The 15,022-nt window shown below is 39.7% G+C and overlaps 2 protein-coding genes across 2 annotated transcripts; one reads left to right on the forward strand and one right to left on the reverse strand.

Annotated features, from left to right (window-relative positions):
* The first annotated feature begins 1,427 nt into the window (after nt 1–1,427).
* Nucleotides 1,428–11,403, forward strand: LOC124645875 (WD repeat and FYVE domain-containing protein 2). The gene is made up of 9 exons (XM_047185840.1): nt 1,428–1,691; nt 3,079–3,259; nt 4,108–4,274; nt 4,771–4,884; nt 5,526–5,651; nt 6,046–6,242; nt 7,707–7,848; nt 8,278–9,024; nt 9,070–11,403. Exons 1-8 carry the CDS (start codon nt 1,531–1,533, stop codon nt 8,444–8,446), a joined length of 1,257 nt encoding a protein of 418 aa, XP_047041796.1. The 5' UTR covers nt 1,428–1,530; the 3' UTR covers nt 8,447–9,024; nt 9,070–11,403.
* On the reverse strand, nt 11,005–14,365 carry LOC124645874 (peritrophin-48-like). The gene is made up of 3 exons (XM_047185839.1): nt 13,642–14,365; nt 12,081–13,386; nt 11,005–11,996 (listed from the first exon to the last, which is right to left on the reverse strand). The coding sequence occupies exons 1-3, from the start codon at nt 13,724–13,726 to the stop codon at nt 11,711–11,713; spliced, it is 1,677 nt and encodes a 558-aa protein (XP_047041795.1). The 5' UTR covers nt 13,727–14,365; the 3' UTR covers nt 11,005–11,710.
* Between the last annotated feature and the right edge of the window lie 657 nt (nt 14,366–15,022).

A 15,022-nucleotide genomic window follows, 5' to 3' on the forward strand; every position in this document is an offset into this window, starting at 1 on the left:
CACCCGCATCCCGTGGGAACTACTTCCCGTACTGGGATAAAAAGCCGATAAGTAGCCTATAGCCTTCCTCGATAAATGGGCTATCTAACACTGAAAGAAATTTTCAAATCGGACCAGTAGTACCTGAGATTAGCGCGTTCAAACAATCAAACAAACTCTTCAGCTTTATAATATTAGTATAGATTTGTTAATTGTTTAATAAACTGGATTTCATCTCTCAAAAAAAAAAAATATATACAAAAATAAAAACAAATATAAAAAAGCAAGTGACAAGCGGGCTCTGATACACATCCATTCGGAACAGGGCTACCTTGATTCAGAATGAAAATTTCCGTATGTATTCACAAGAGAAACAAAAAAAAACATTATTTTTATGCATTTATTTATGTAAATATATGTATTTTTGTTAATTGTTAAATAAACAGTTTTTTTTAAATAATATTTAATACAAAAATAAAAACATATTATAAAAAAAAGCAAGTCACAGGCAGGCTCTAAATGCCACACGAAACACGTCGATACGGAACAGGGCTACCTTGATTCTGAATGAAAACTTCCGTATGTGGGCGGCGGCCGAACCAAATTGTTCGAGAGCGCTGCGTTCGGAATGACGTCATTAGGTTTTTTCCATTCTGAGTACCCGAACGCACGGAGAAAATTTCAAAGCGAATGTCAGGTTTGTAGAGAACGTGTGCGCTCTTGTGAACATTTTGTATGAAATAAGAGCATTTCGGTTCCGAATCTGAATTCTTGATCAGGAAACCGAATTCGGAAACCGATTGTGTGCGTCCGGGCTAAGGTGCCTGACTGACTGACATCAGTCAGATTCGTCGTCAATGTTGTTGACTGCAAAAAAGGTTGTAGTCAATCCGTTACTTGCGGATCTTTTTAGTTTAGCATACCTACAACTTCTCTTAGGTACTCTATAACTCAAAATGTTTGTACCTATAAGTTGCACGGTGGGCGGGCCACAAAAATTGTGCATGGCACTTGCACTCTCTATAGTAAATAGGGCCCTTACGTTTGACTATATTACAATATCAATATATTATGCCAGAAAAATCAAATGTACAAAGGCGGTATATGTTTTATCTTCTGATGAAAGAACATGGAAGAATATATTCCTCGATGGTCCATCTTCTGAGGTTTTATCATGCTGCTAGTAGGTGGTATTGCATGTGGCAACTGCGTAGAACGGATTGCGTAGATAGAAAGGGGTGTATTCTAAAATACACGTAGACTTTTATTATTATTTTGCAATCAACTGTCAATTGCAAAAATTATTTTTTTTTTTTTAATGAAAAAAATAAATATTAAGTAATTGTTTAGAAATCTGGACTCGTTAAAAATGTTTAAATAGGCTGACCCAATATTATAACTTAACTTCCACTGAACTTGGATACCACACATTCTACAGAATAGCCCTCTAAACTTGACTGTCAAAATTATTATGACGTTTTCTTTTCGCAGAAAGAATTAGTGTCGTATAATCGTGTTTATTTAGTAATTCTACTTTAAAACAATTGAAATATGGCTGCTGAAATCAAGCCTGCACCAAGGACACCCAACGATAGGTTCTCTACTACAAAAAAACCTGCCCTTCTAAGCAAATTGGAAGGCTGTACCGACGATGTAAATGCAGCGGTCGTTATACCTGGCGAGGACGGTGTAATTAGCGTTTGTGATGATAAGTAAGAGTTCTGACTCATATTTTGTCCATTGTTTGATAACAAGACTCTATTATCTGTTTTATTTTGTGAAAAACATGTTCACTTTGTACCCTCCTAGAACTGTCAACGTATTCGAAATCACCCCCTACGTGGGCTGTACATACCATCTATAAGTTTTTTAATTAATCAACTAATTGCTGGCTAACGTATTTATGTTGATCATCTAGATATTTTTTTCAGTATCATTGTAATTGACATGAAGGCTAAACTAAATGTGTTATAGTTTAATATTGTGTATTGTAAATGGCAGTTGCTAAACATATTGTATTTTTAAAATTAAATATGATGCAATTTGAAAGATTATCAAACTTTTATATCTAACAATCTGTTATAAGTGTTCACAAGGTTCAAACAATATTTTTCAGAATTTTACTAGGAGTGTTTCCTAAAAATGTTTTCTAATAAAAAAGAAATAATAATCAATAAACGATTGTTCCTACAGTTATAATAACATAATTGAGCTCATTCTCGGTTTTACATTGTTGATATGGCTCATCCCATCTTGTAATGCCTAGGAAATTCATTAGGTAATTTAGCATTTTACCATAGCCAAAGCCATAGACACAATGGCTATAACAGAAACAGTAACCATATCTGTACAGCAATATCGAATCTAAGATTGTAATTGCAATTTTATTTATAACTAGCTGTTTTGTCACGGTTTCACCCACATCTCGTACAGGGATAAAATATAGCCTATGTTTAAATATACATAGATAGTGTAGATTTCCATCAGTAAAAGATTTTTTCAATCTGTTCAGTTCCTATAATATATACTTAACTGTAAGAGATCGCTTTTAGCGATAAGATCGCCAGTTGTGTACCAAAATATTGTGTTTGTTTTTTGTAATATAATACATCTATCCATCTAGTATGCATAGGTCAATTTGATTGATTGATCTCTAGCAAATAACCTATATAGGTTTTCTAGTTTTCAGCCATGTTTACTTAACACAGTATAGTATTAGAACACTGCTGTAAGTTGATACTTGACAACTACACCTACTTATTGGAACAGCTGAATGGCCTCATGTGTTCCAAACCAGTTTTTGTTTATCATGTTGATCAACACATTTCTAATGAATATTTAACACTGTCCGAAAACATCTTGTATAATATTTAAACAATGTTGTTAAGTTGTAAATTGAATATTATATCAGTTTTGTTTCTTTGCCTAAGCTGTCCCACTGCTGGGCAAAGGCCTCCCCAATATTTTTCCATTCTTCCTGGTCAGAAGCACACTGTTGCCAATCGGCGAGGAAAGAGTCCAAATCTTCTTACCAGTGCTTCCGTGGTCTTGCCTCCAGGTTGCCTTAATTTCTAACTAATTCATATTTAATAATTGCAGAACAGTGCGAGTATGGCTAAAGCGTGATTCAGGGCAATACTGGCCATCTATTTGCCAGTATATGCCATCAGGGTGCACCTCCATGTTCTACACGCCAGAGACAAGGCAACTCTTTATTGGCCAGGAGAACGGAACAGTCTCCGAGTTCACATTGGCAACAGATTGTAATAGGATAAATCCTGTGAGTATTTATGTTAATCAATGGTTTTTTGTTAATCAGTTGTTATCTTCCAAAAATTAATTACTAAGCATCTTTTGATCCTGTGGGAACAATAATTTAAATGGGTAATGTTATTTTGATTACATATTAGCAATTAATGGTTCTGTGGGTATATACATAAATATTTTATCAAGTATCAGTAAATTAGTTGATAATACAGTTCTCTGTGTTCAACTTCCATTAGCCATGCATTTTTCCTTATCATATGTTTTATATAAATATTATATTAAGTTAATTGCCTCATCCACCTTTGAATACAGACTCCTTTTTAACTTTTTTTAAACAACAGATTGTAAATTTATTGATTGCTAGTTTTTTGGTTCAGCCAACCGGAATAATGTGATTTGGCAGTTGATTCAATTAGGCTAACAGATAGTGTGAAAGTGTTCTTATAACATGTTTGACCTTGTCTTTGTTGTATTGTCCTCTAAATAAATGTTTGTTTATGTTTATGTAAATACTATCTTTGTTGCCATTTGCATTTTGTGAAGGGCAATTTTCTTTTCACTGGCATTTGTCAGCAGAATGAAGATTAGGTATTTTAATTTTTGAAATATACTGTGATATTACTACATGGCGCTTTTAAAGATTAGCGCACAGTTTAAAATATATTTATAAATATTCATAAAAACACTGACCATCACAAATCTGTATTTTCTGAGTACCATTTAGTTAGTTAGAGAATGTAGGCACATATTATACCATGTATAAACTTTGTTTTGTTGATTTTTCGTTCTCTTACAAGTTGCACTATGGTCAGGTTGATAGGTCATAAACAAAAAACAGATTACAATAGAAACTTTTTGCAGGCTCGCGAGTATTTAGCGCACACAGCTCGCGTGACTGCCGTGAACTTCTCTCTGAGCTGCGAATGGGTACTCTCTGTAAGTCGAGACAAGTTGTTCGCCTACCATTGCAGTGAGACTGGCAGGAGGATCGGCGGGTACTCATTCGAAGCATGGTGTACGTCGTTGCAGTATCCTTTTGTAATTACCTAAATAATGTTATTTTGGTATTCTGATATGTAAGATTTTACAGCTAAGTTTCATCAAAATAAATTCAACCGTTTGTGGTAGGAAAAGTTACCAACAGAAATTTTATAGACAAATGTTGACAAAAGGATTCAGTAATGAATTCCTGTACAGGATGTACAACACCTATTATGCATACGTAATCTGAAAGTATTTATTGGAATTGCTTAATTCCATTCATACATATTTTATCCATGCTACTACTGCAAATGTAATTAAAATCTGACTCCATACTAATCATATTAATTGAAACTACTTCAGATGTTGACCTCCAAAAGCATGCTTATCCATGCAGTAAAAAAATGCTCCAGTAATTATGGCATTGTACTGTAATATAAAGTACACCTTTCAAAAAACCGTTTAATCAGAATTACTTAGTGATAAGAATTTAACAGGAGTTTTATCAGTTCACAAATGAGTTTCCTGAACGTATCCCGTCAGATTCGACTCCCAGTCGAAATACGCTTTTGTTGGCGACTACAGCGGCCAGATAACGATGCTGAAGTTAGATAACAATGGCGCCACGCTTGTTACTACGCTCAAGGGTCACACTGGGTAAGTTTAGCTTTTAACAGACTTTACAAAAAGGAGGAGTTCGTGAATTCGGATGTTTGTATTTTTTTATGGTTTTAGGGCACTTTCAACTTCTGCGTTTCTTGACGGTGGTGATCGGATCGGGCAAATGATACATGTCTGGACTCGGCTTAACGCACCGCAGCAGGCCGTCAAGGAACGTATAAGTTGAAAGCGCCCTTATTTTTTACATCTCGCTATAATGCTCCAGCGCTTGTACTTGATAGGGGTCAGAGATGGCTACATACCTAGGTCACGACCCCTCTCTTTTTCACATGGGTATTTAGATGCGAATGAAAACATTAAGTGCGTAAACGTAGGTAGGTACGTTAAATGCAGCTGAAAAGTTTCTCATAGACCAGGTGTTCTATGAGAGTCATTGCAAATGACGATCCACTTATGATCACATCGGCTGTACTCATGTTTGTCATTGATGTGTTTAATTTTTATATTAATACCACACAACACATAACATTTTTGTTATTTGGATGCTATCATTTTGTAAAGTACGGTTTATATATATTTTTTTTATTTCAATTTAATTTTTGTCTTCCCTTTCTTAATTAATCTTCCATATCTTAATTCTTTTAAATCTTATCTAACTCTTTTGGTGTTATTTTCAGTTCCGTAAGGGTGCTGAACTGGGCCCCCCTGCCTCAGCTGTTGTTCAGCGGGTCATTTGACCAGACAATAATAGTGTGGGACATAGGCGGACAAAAGGGCACAGCTTACGAACTACAGGGCCACAGGTAAATATTTCGTTTAATTGTATTAGTTAGTAGTCATTGAAATCTTTTTTCATTTGGTTGATATTGTTTTTTCCCACAGATAAAGACTAAAATTGTATAAAATGTTGTTCCAAGATGCTGCTAGAGAAAGTACTACAGTGTTTGCCTGCAAATAGCTTCTTATAACTCAATATAGAGTGCTAACTTTCTCTTGCAGTTTTACCTCAGTCTCTTGAAATGTACCATCTACATCTTAACACAATATTATAAATGCAAAAAGATTTTTTTTTACATAGAATTTTTATTTTCAAATTTGGAATCAAATGTTAACCAATTTATTACCTCTATCACATATCAACCAATTTGAAATATCAAGAATTTTATTTCTAAACTGTTTCCATGACCATTATTCCAGCAACAAAGTAACAGGTCTATGGTACGTGGGCAGCTGCGAGCGTCTGATCTCAGCGGGCGAGGACGGCGCCCTCGGCGTGTGGGAGATGGGGGTGAGACGCCGCGAGACGCCCGCCTGGAAGGAGTCCGACCTCTGCCAGATATGCCGAGCTCCCTTTATATGGAATGTTAGAGCTATGATGGAGAAGAAGCAGCTTGGTGAGTGGTGTTGGGTGGCAATGAAGGGCTGTGTTCGGTCGGTTGAGATTAATTAAATAACATTGTATTTTCATTCTAACCAAGACATTAAGGCTTCGACGTTCCGTAACCGAGACGTTCTTACTAGGATTTTCTGATCGACTGTTTGTAGGACGTGTGTCTCGCTCTATAGTAATCAGTGTGGTCTATTTTTCTCCATCATGAGGAGATCATGTACGCTGATGATCTGTGTTTTGTTACCAACTCTGCACAAGAGCTCCAGAACCTGATGACTAACCTTCAGGGAGTCTGTTGTCGTTTCGGTCTAAAAATCAGTGTTAAGAAAACTGAGGTAATGGCAAGCGACTCTCAAGGAGCTACAGAACCTGTCAAGGTAAATATTGGCGATACTGAGCTGAAGCAAGTGAATACCTTCAAATATCTGGGCAGCACAATTACATCCAAGTGTGACTTTGATACCGAAATAAACCATCGCATTGGCGCTGCATCAGCTGCTTTCGGTAAATTACGAGCCAAGGTCTTACACACACATGATTTGAAGCTTTCGACAAAAATCTCCGTTTACAAGGCCATAGTCCTCCCAAATCTTTTATACTCGGCTGAAACATGGGTCCTCTATCGGAAACATATACGGGCGCTGGACCGATTTCATCTAAAGTGCATAAGAGACATTCTGAAAATCAAATGGTCGGATCGGATTAGAAATACCGAAGTGCTACGACGCGCGAATGTCTGCGGCATAGAAGCGTACCTGATGCGGCGACAGCTCAGATGGTGCGGTCATGTTTTACGCATGGATGATGATAGGGTGGCCAAGCGCATCTTCTTTTCTGAACTCCAGAACGGCAGACGGAAACAAGGTGGCCAGTTCTTACGCTTCAAGGATGTTCAGAAAAGACACATGAAAAGGTGCAACATTGATCCTCAGAACTGGGAGACAAAAGCCATTTGCCGCCCTGAATGGAGAGGCCTACTTAAAAATGCGATCAAAGATTTCGAAGAGCAAAGGAAATCCGCACTGGATGCGAAGCGTGATGCTCTTAAGGCTAAAACACCAGTAGCCATTCATTATAACTACGTGGACGGTATCCTAACGTGCAGCCAATGCTCGCGCACGTTTACACATAAAATAGGGTACTGCAGCCATCAAAGGGCGCATAGAAGAGCTGATCATCCTAGTTCTTCTCTCAATGATAACTGAAAGCAGTCACCATAGCCGGAATCGGCAGGGAAGAGTATATTTTTCTCCTAGAAAATTTAGGTGTAGAAAGAAATAATTATGTACATACTTTTAAACTGCTAAATATAAATAACATAGTGCAGTAGTTTTGGGTTAAAGTGTTATGAGTTAGCCAGCATGATCAGAGCGACCTTACTGTCAATATCAGTTCCCATGGGTGGTCCGATAGATGTCGCCACAAGTTCTATACTCAGCCACACTACAGCATATCCTTGTCTCCGCAGGTCTCCGACAGCACCACTGCCGCTGGTGCGGCGCGGCGGTGTGCGCGGCATGCTCGCCGCACCGGCTGCCGCTGCCCGTCATGGGCTTCGAGTTCCCGCAGCGCGTCTGCACCGCCTGCTACGACACGCTGCGTCATGAGCCGTGAGTTTACGTCTTAACATTATCAGTGCCAATTTAAGTTCCCTCTTTTAAAAATCATGGATGTGAGGTGGAGATCGGTACCTGGGGTAGGTATAGGTATGTAATAGGAATTTTAGAGGCAGGTTTTGAAGAAGTTCTCTCGGCCGCAAAATAGGTCACACCACGGTACCAACCTACTAGTACCGTTTATGCAACTTTTTCAAATGGTCCGATTTGGTGTTAATTTGACGTTTTGTGTGAATAAATAGTTGTTTGTGGTGTCTCCGTTTTTCTTTGCGAAATGTATATGACCAGAATATTTGAAACTATTTCGGCACATCTAAAACCCATACGTAACTGAGATTTGGAACAAAACACATGGCTCACCCTCACAGTCTCTTCGAAAAACGTCGTTATTCGAATCTCACTTTTATTTCTCTAACATTACAGTCGCGAATCGCTCGCGTCGTTCCACGACATGAAGCACGCGGTATCGTCGCTGTACATGGACGAGGCGACGGGCCGCATGTGCACGGCCGGCAAGGACCGCGTCATCAAGGTGTGGGACGTGGGCGTGCTGCTCGCGCCCGCGCCGCGCCCCTCCGCCGCCGACCAGTAGCCGCATGTATGTGTCCAGCTTTATTATAACAGTTCGATTTTCAAATTGGAACAGTTTTCTTTTTTTATTAATCACTCTTTCTTTTTTTATTATAAAATTTTCAATTTGAATTCGGAATCAATAAAAGACAATCGATTCTTTTATGAGTATTAAATATTTTATGTTATTGAGCTTCTTATATTGGAAGAGAAATCAAAATGAAATTATAGATTGAACTTCATCGGGCTGTTCGCGTTAATGTTAATCTTTATAGTCGTTATAATATTATTATTTAATGTGTATCTAATATATTATCTAATATATTTGTTGTTGATAGTCCAACGAAAGTTTTGCTTTCTGTCACTTGTCGTGAGGTAAGACTGAGACTTTCCTTTCTGAAGTGTGTCGTTTATTATGGATAGTAAATACTAAATATATTTGTGTCATCATATTATCATATAAATGATATAAAAATGAGACGGAGATCTCAAAACTATTTTATATGTGTGTGATCAAAAATAATCGTCTTTCTATATAATCTGAAACTTTCACACATTGAGTGTACATAAGTCTGTCAATTGCTTTGAATTACATTCATTATAAAAAAAAAAAATGCATACATGCATACATTTTTTTTTTTTTAAAGTTATCTATCATCTTCTATGAAAGTTCACAGTCAATCATTTGAGATATTTCATTTATATGTCTAGAATAAAATGTGGAACCAACGTTCTCGTGGGCGAATGTTGTGTGAGAAATAAGTGAGTTAATGAATTGTGTTCACGATATGGTCTGGGAGTGTGGTTACATCATTGTTGCATGGTAGGGCCCCTTTACTCTGCAGTCTCCCAAACGGCGTTCTATACACTGCGAATATTGCTAGCGAAACAAACGGTATTCATAACTCTTGCGCATTTGTATAGCAATAATTTGCATTGTGTAACCAGCCTAAATATATTATAATTCCGTTGCTATGGAAACGGGCTGCTACCAAAACACCCACAAAACCTATCTTTATTTAGATCTTCAAATATTTCAAAAGCATATTTAGAGCTGCTCTAGTCCAGAATATATTTAAGCTTCGTAGAATCAAGCCGCGTTTAGTGGTGACAACGAATCATATAGCATTAGGTATCATATCGATAAAAAGTTTCATAAAATCATCTTTATCGACTTTCATTTACTTTAATGCAGCTCAAATAGACTAACGTTTGATATAGTTTTGTCTAAATAAAGCTTAGCTTATGGGGGTGTTTCAACGTGTGACAATAGATCTCAGTTTTCATCAAGGGTGGCTTTAATTATCGATACAGAGGTCTCTTAGAGCCCCAACTGACTGCAGATTAAAGTTTCCGCCGATTATCCTTATAAATACCTTTGATGAAAACTCTATATAATATTGTTAGCGTTCATACGAGTACTGTGTTAAACGTTTAGATATTACACTACAGTAGTTATGTATGGCATTACAATATTATTTACTTTTTTAATTTCGATAAATTATAATTCCAATGTATTCTATTTTCTATTCCAACTTGGCATTGCTAAACAGAGTTATTTGTATTTTAAATAAATTTTCTTAATCATAAACATTATTTTAACTTATTATATTTGATATTGTGACATAATTATTGTAACGGACTAAAATTTAAATTGTATTTATTAAGAATAGTTTTGGTTTAATATATTTCATAAATATATTTTCATAAATTGAGCTAATTGCATTACTTCTACTAGGTACTTTACAATGTACGGAGATCGTTTTGATAGTTCGTACAATACTTATTTGATTAACACTATTGAATCTGACAATAAATATGTTATATGATCTACCCCTATAAAATAGTGATGTGCACTGTCATCATTTATCGACACTATTGTTACATAGAAGAAACCTATCGATCTAATCGGGAATTTAATGGAAAGGTGCTTTTATGTCAAGTCACCCTGTATAGGTATGTTGTCAGTTGTTTAATGTTGTCAACGAACAAAATATAGTCTTCTCAGCTTAGTGCTCCGCTTTCGAAAGCACCGATTGGCCGCGCCCGTCATTTACCAAGTAACTGTTGGTATCATATAACTTTTCATTTTGAAACAAGTTTTGACATTTTCGGCGTGGACCAATTGAACTTTTATAAAATAAAAAAATAATCCTTGTATAAACTTAGGTAATCTATCGTAAAGTGTGTCCGAGTAGGTCAGAAAATTGTTTAAAGTTCTGTAATTGAGTGTTGTATAAAAATGTATAAAACAAATTTAGAGGTATTAGCCGGTGCCTTGAGTTAGAGAAGTGGTGCCTGGGGGTGTGGAAACAGTTGAACAACGACATAAGGCATTGTTTAGGTCAAACGTACTGTCGGTCGCTGACTGTGAGCGCGCGCGCAGTTTGTCACTTCCATAAATCCACTAGCTATACGCTGTTCCGCAGTGTGTTGTCGCTGACTCTCGGTGTAGCAAACTTACAGTAGGCGGCGTACACTACGCTTGTTGTGAACGATGCCTAAGTCTCCCCTTTCCGCGCAGATGACATCGTTAATCACTCAGGTTAGGCACCGGCTTATAAATAATATACACAAAAATATAAATTGAAAACATTTATTAAATACGTAACATATTATGCTATGTAAATTATTTAGACATGCTTTCCTAGTTATGAATAATGCCAAAATTGTTTAGATATTTGTATTCAACAGTTCTAACGAAAATTGCACGTTTACAATACCTATATTCAACTATTTTCTATTATTTATAATTATCTTTTTTACTGTAATGATAACATTTGTCATACTCAAGGGCTTTGCATCATCCTAAACTAATGTGGAATTATACTACATGTGTCTACCTACTTCAATGTGACAAGTATTATCATGAACTGGTTTGTAAAGATTCGCTTATAATTTTTGTTAATTTAAGGTCGAGGATATATTATCTATATTAATATAAATAAATAAATTAACTATTCTTTTATGTCGTTAAAAGAGATTTTATTTTTCTATTCATGGAGCTTACTATTCATTTGTAAAGTAATACTGTAAGATATAGTCAATGTGTAATTACTATTAGAAGTAATTAGGTCGCTTGGAAGTTTCTATGCCAATAAACAGTAAGAAGTAATCGTGTCTTATTCTGATATAGGAGGTATAGAGGTAGATGCTTGGTACGGGCGTCGAGCGGTCGCGGAGCGCTGCACTAACCGAGTAGCGGTCCTGGGTTAGGGTTCACAGCCTCGAAATAAATAAAGCGTTCAGGTACATGTGAGTGTGTCCAGCGTATACACGCGGGTGCTCAGCCGGGGCACGAGTGCTGCGCGCGCGGCACGCACAGCTGTCCGTTGAACAGCTGCCCCGCGCCGCACGACAGCGCCGTCCTCACGCCGCCCACGCAGAAGTAGTAGCGCCGGCACCCTGACCCCGCCTGCACGAAGAACCCGTCGCGTGCGCAGCCCTCCGCCTCCGCGCCGCCCGCGCCGCACTGCGCCCGCGAGCCCCGCACGCACGCCCGCCCGTCGAACACCTTGCCGCCCAGGCACGACAGCGTCACCAGCCGGTCTCCGTGCTCGCAATAGAAATACCTGCAATACGTACACATGGTTTAATTTATATTGGTTAAACTCTCTAGGGTATGTTTTGCCAATTAATAATAGAAAAATAGGTACCTTCTACATCCTGACTCGATCTCTGCGTGATAACCGTTCGAGAGACCTTCGCAGGAGAAGTCATCACGTACGCACAATCCAGGCCGTGCTGGCACGCAAGAGTCACCGTCGAATACGCGTCCCACTGGGCACGCGTAGACGGCCTTCTCGCCTCGCACGCACTCGTAGTACCCGCGGCAGCCGGAGTCGGCGGCGCGGTACCGCCCGTCCGGCCGGCCGTAGCAGGACTCGCGCTCCAAGCTCGGGCACAAGTAACGTGACTCCGGTGAACACCGCACTCCATCATACACCTGACCTGGAGGACACTCTAGCATCGTACGGAAACGGCCTTCACAGTGAAAGTATCTCGTACAGTTAGACTCGAGGTCTTGATATGTTCCACTCGGGAGTCCCTCACAGTCGGCCGAAAGTGCTGGTCCGTCGCATAAAAATGTTTCAGAAGGCGCACATCCGGTACCGTCGAAAACTAATCCCGGTGCACACGTACCACGCTTTATAACACGCTCCCGCCGACATTCGAACCAGGATTTGCAGTCGTGCCAGTCACGATGCAGTCCATCGTGCCTGTTAAAGCAAGGGCTAAGCGCAGGTGGCGGGCACACTGTATGAGCGGCCGGCTCGCATGCACCATCCGAGAACAGTAGGCCCGGCTCGCACACTCCCCGGCGTATCACTCGGTTCGCTTCACATACAAAATACTCGCGGCAGCTGGTGGTGCGGTCTGCATAGGCTCCATCAGGCGTGTCGCGGCACAAGGATGAACAGGCTTCATCTGAGCAAAAGTCGGCGTCACCAGCCGGCAGCGGCACGGCGGCGGCGCGGGGTGGTGGACATGAAGATGAACACGCCGCGCCGCACGACGACACCGTACGAAGTTCACTGCCGCGACAGTGTAGAATGCGGCGACAGTCCTGAGACACATCAGGATAGTCGCCGTCCGGTAGACCGGCACACACCGGCTCGAAGCATGTGCCAGCACCACGGGTGCACGCCTGGTGTTCGAGGTCGAACCATGCTCCCGTAGGGCAGGAGCGCTCTATGGCCGTGCCATTTTCACATCGGTAGTACTGACGGCAAGCAGTGCCCGGACTGGCATACCCGAGCGTATCGTTAGGCGCGCACTCCCGGCGGATGCAGGGCCGGCGCTCGCGGGGAACACACGCAGCCTCGGCTTCACTGAACACCCGTCCCTCAGGGCACGAATACCGACCGGTCACTTCACCACTGCTGCACCGCACATATTTTTGACAATCTGAGTCATAGTCTGTGTGAAAACCGTCTCTGTGGCACTGAAAACCCTGAACACCTGAAAAAAATTGAAATAAAATATTAATTATCATCATCTTTCTTTCATAATCAAGTCTTAATGAACCCCAAGGAAATGTATGGGTAGCTTCGTGCGGTAGATCGCTTAGAGAAAATAAATTGACAGGGGATGTTATTCGTTCTTTTATTAAGTATCTATTACTATTATTAAGTAACAATCAGTAAACAATAAAACAGCGAGCCAATGTTCAGTTGATCATGGTTATTTGTGAAGGTATGAAGTAACAGTACTCACTGGCGATCCTCGCGAAGACAGAGATCGCTGCGAGCGCGCTGAGCGCGGCGGCGAGGCGCGGACAGACGGGCGCGCGCGCAGACATGTCGGCTGCGACTGCGGCGGCGCAGGCCCTCGCGCGACGCTAGGGTTCCTTGACATTCGCACGCCCCCGCCGTAACTTGATCCCTGCGGTGGCCCGGATGCAGCCTCCGAGTTAACAATCTAGACACGCCTTGTTTATCGAACGCCTGATGCTCGAGTGAAAATGACCCGGCGATGAAGCTCGCTGGCCGTGAACTTTGTCTTCTTATGTAACGACAATGAGAAATATTCGATGAATGAACCTAAACCACAAAGGACACATTAGCGCATTTAATGTTAGTTACAGTCTTGGTTATTTGTGGAGCCATTGCAAATATCAGCATTGTTTTTCGGTCAAGTATTTTAAAACACACTGTGATGCGAATTTAAATATCGGAACATAAATTACTCGAAGGACACCTCTACTACATGACCTTCTACAATGTTTTGCTTTCAATGTCATAAATCTTGTCTTCCATTTATAAGATGGACGAATGAATTGCTGCTATTCTGCCGTTGTACCCGTGGGAAAATATTATAAAAACACCTCAGCAAAAACATGCATAGATCGTGTCGAAACGTATTTAATACTCGGTAGTGAGCCGGAATCTCCGAGAATCCGCATAAGCATACGAATGATATTCTATTGACATACATAGATTGTATGATAATGATATAGCACAAATATTTGCGTTCGGTATTGTAGTTATGGGTTGATTGGATAACTGACTTTAAGCTCCAGGTAAATTCAGAAGAAAATATTCATAAGATAAACTAGGCATAGCTAAAACGACTAAATCTTGCCAAGTTCCTGTTTAAATGGATTGACAAAAAATTGTAAATCTTCCATTGCGTGAAATTCTCAATGCATTAAGTCTAAGAATAATACGTTAGACCGAAGAATTTAAGATTGCATTGAAGTCAATGTCTTTTGTAAAATTGCTGTCGTCATGCGGACAGTCCATTACAAGGGCAAAATCGCATTACTCATTGACATTGTTCAAAGTGCGATCCTTTCTGAAGACGGCATTATAATTTTTCTAAGAAAGAAACTGACCATTCAAATGCCAAAGATACGTGTTTACGTAGATGTCATCATCCATCTAGGAACCTTTAATATTGGTCTATTTCTGGACATACATTTGTAGGTGTCTCTGGACTCGGCTCAAGTTAAGGGTATCTTTATAGACATAAAACTAAAGATATACCTATTTCAAAATGCGACGCGACATATAATTGAGGGGCAATTTCTAGTTTCCCACACTACTGATGTCCGTGTTAAAATAGTTTCTGAACTACGTCCCGCCATTAGATTAAA

This window comes from Helicoverpa zea, chromosome 3 (genome assembly GCF_022581195.2).
Source record: "Helicoverpa zea isolate HzStark_Cry1AcR chromosome 3, ilHelZeax1.1, whole genome shotgun sequence".
Taxonomy (NCBI): Eukaryota; Metazoa; Arthropoda; class Insecta; order Lepidoptera; family Noctuidae; genus Helicoverpa; species Helicoverpa zea.

Excerpts from the sequence above, each read along its gene's own strand:
- LOC124645875 (XM_047185840.1), top strand. The coding sequence starts at position 1,531 with ATGGCTGCTGAAATCAAGCCTGCACCAAGGACACCCAACGATAGGTTC. Across the intron at positions 1,692-3,078 it reads ATTAGCGTTTGTGATGATAA|AACAGTGCGAGTATGGCTAA; the intron begins GTAAGAGTTCTG and ends TAATAATTGCAG. Across the intron at positions 3,260-4,107 it reads ATTGTAATAGGATAAATCCT|GCTCGCGAGTATTTAGCGCA; the intron begins GTGAGTATTTAT and ends AACTTTTTGCAG.
- LOC124645874 (XM_047185839.1), bottom strand. The coding sequence starts at position 13,726 with ATGTCTGCGCGCGCGCCCGTCTGTCCGCGCCTCGCCGCCGCGCTCAGC. Across the intron at positions 13,387-13,641 it reads TGTCTTCGCGAGGATCGCCA|GTGTTCAGGGTTTTCAGTGC; the intron begins GTGAGTACTGTT and ends AATTTTTTTCAG. Across the intron at positions 11,997-12,080 it reads ATCGAGTCAGGATGTAGAAG|GTATTTCTATTGCGAGCACG; the intron begins GTACCTATTTTT and ends TACGTATTGCAG.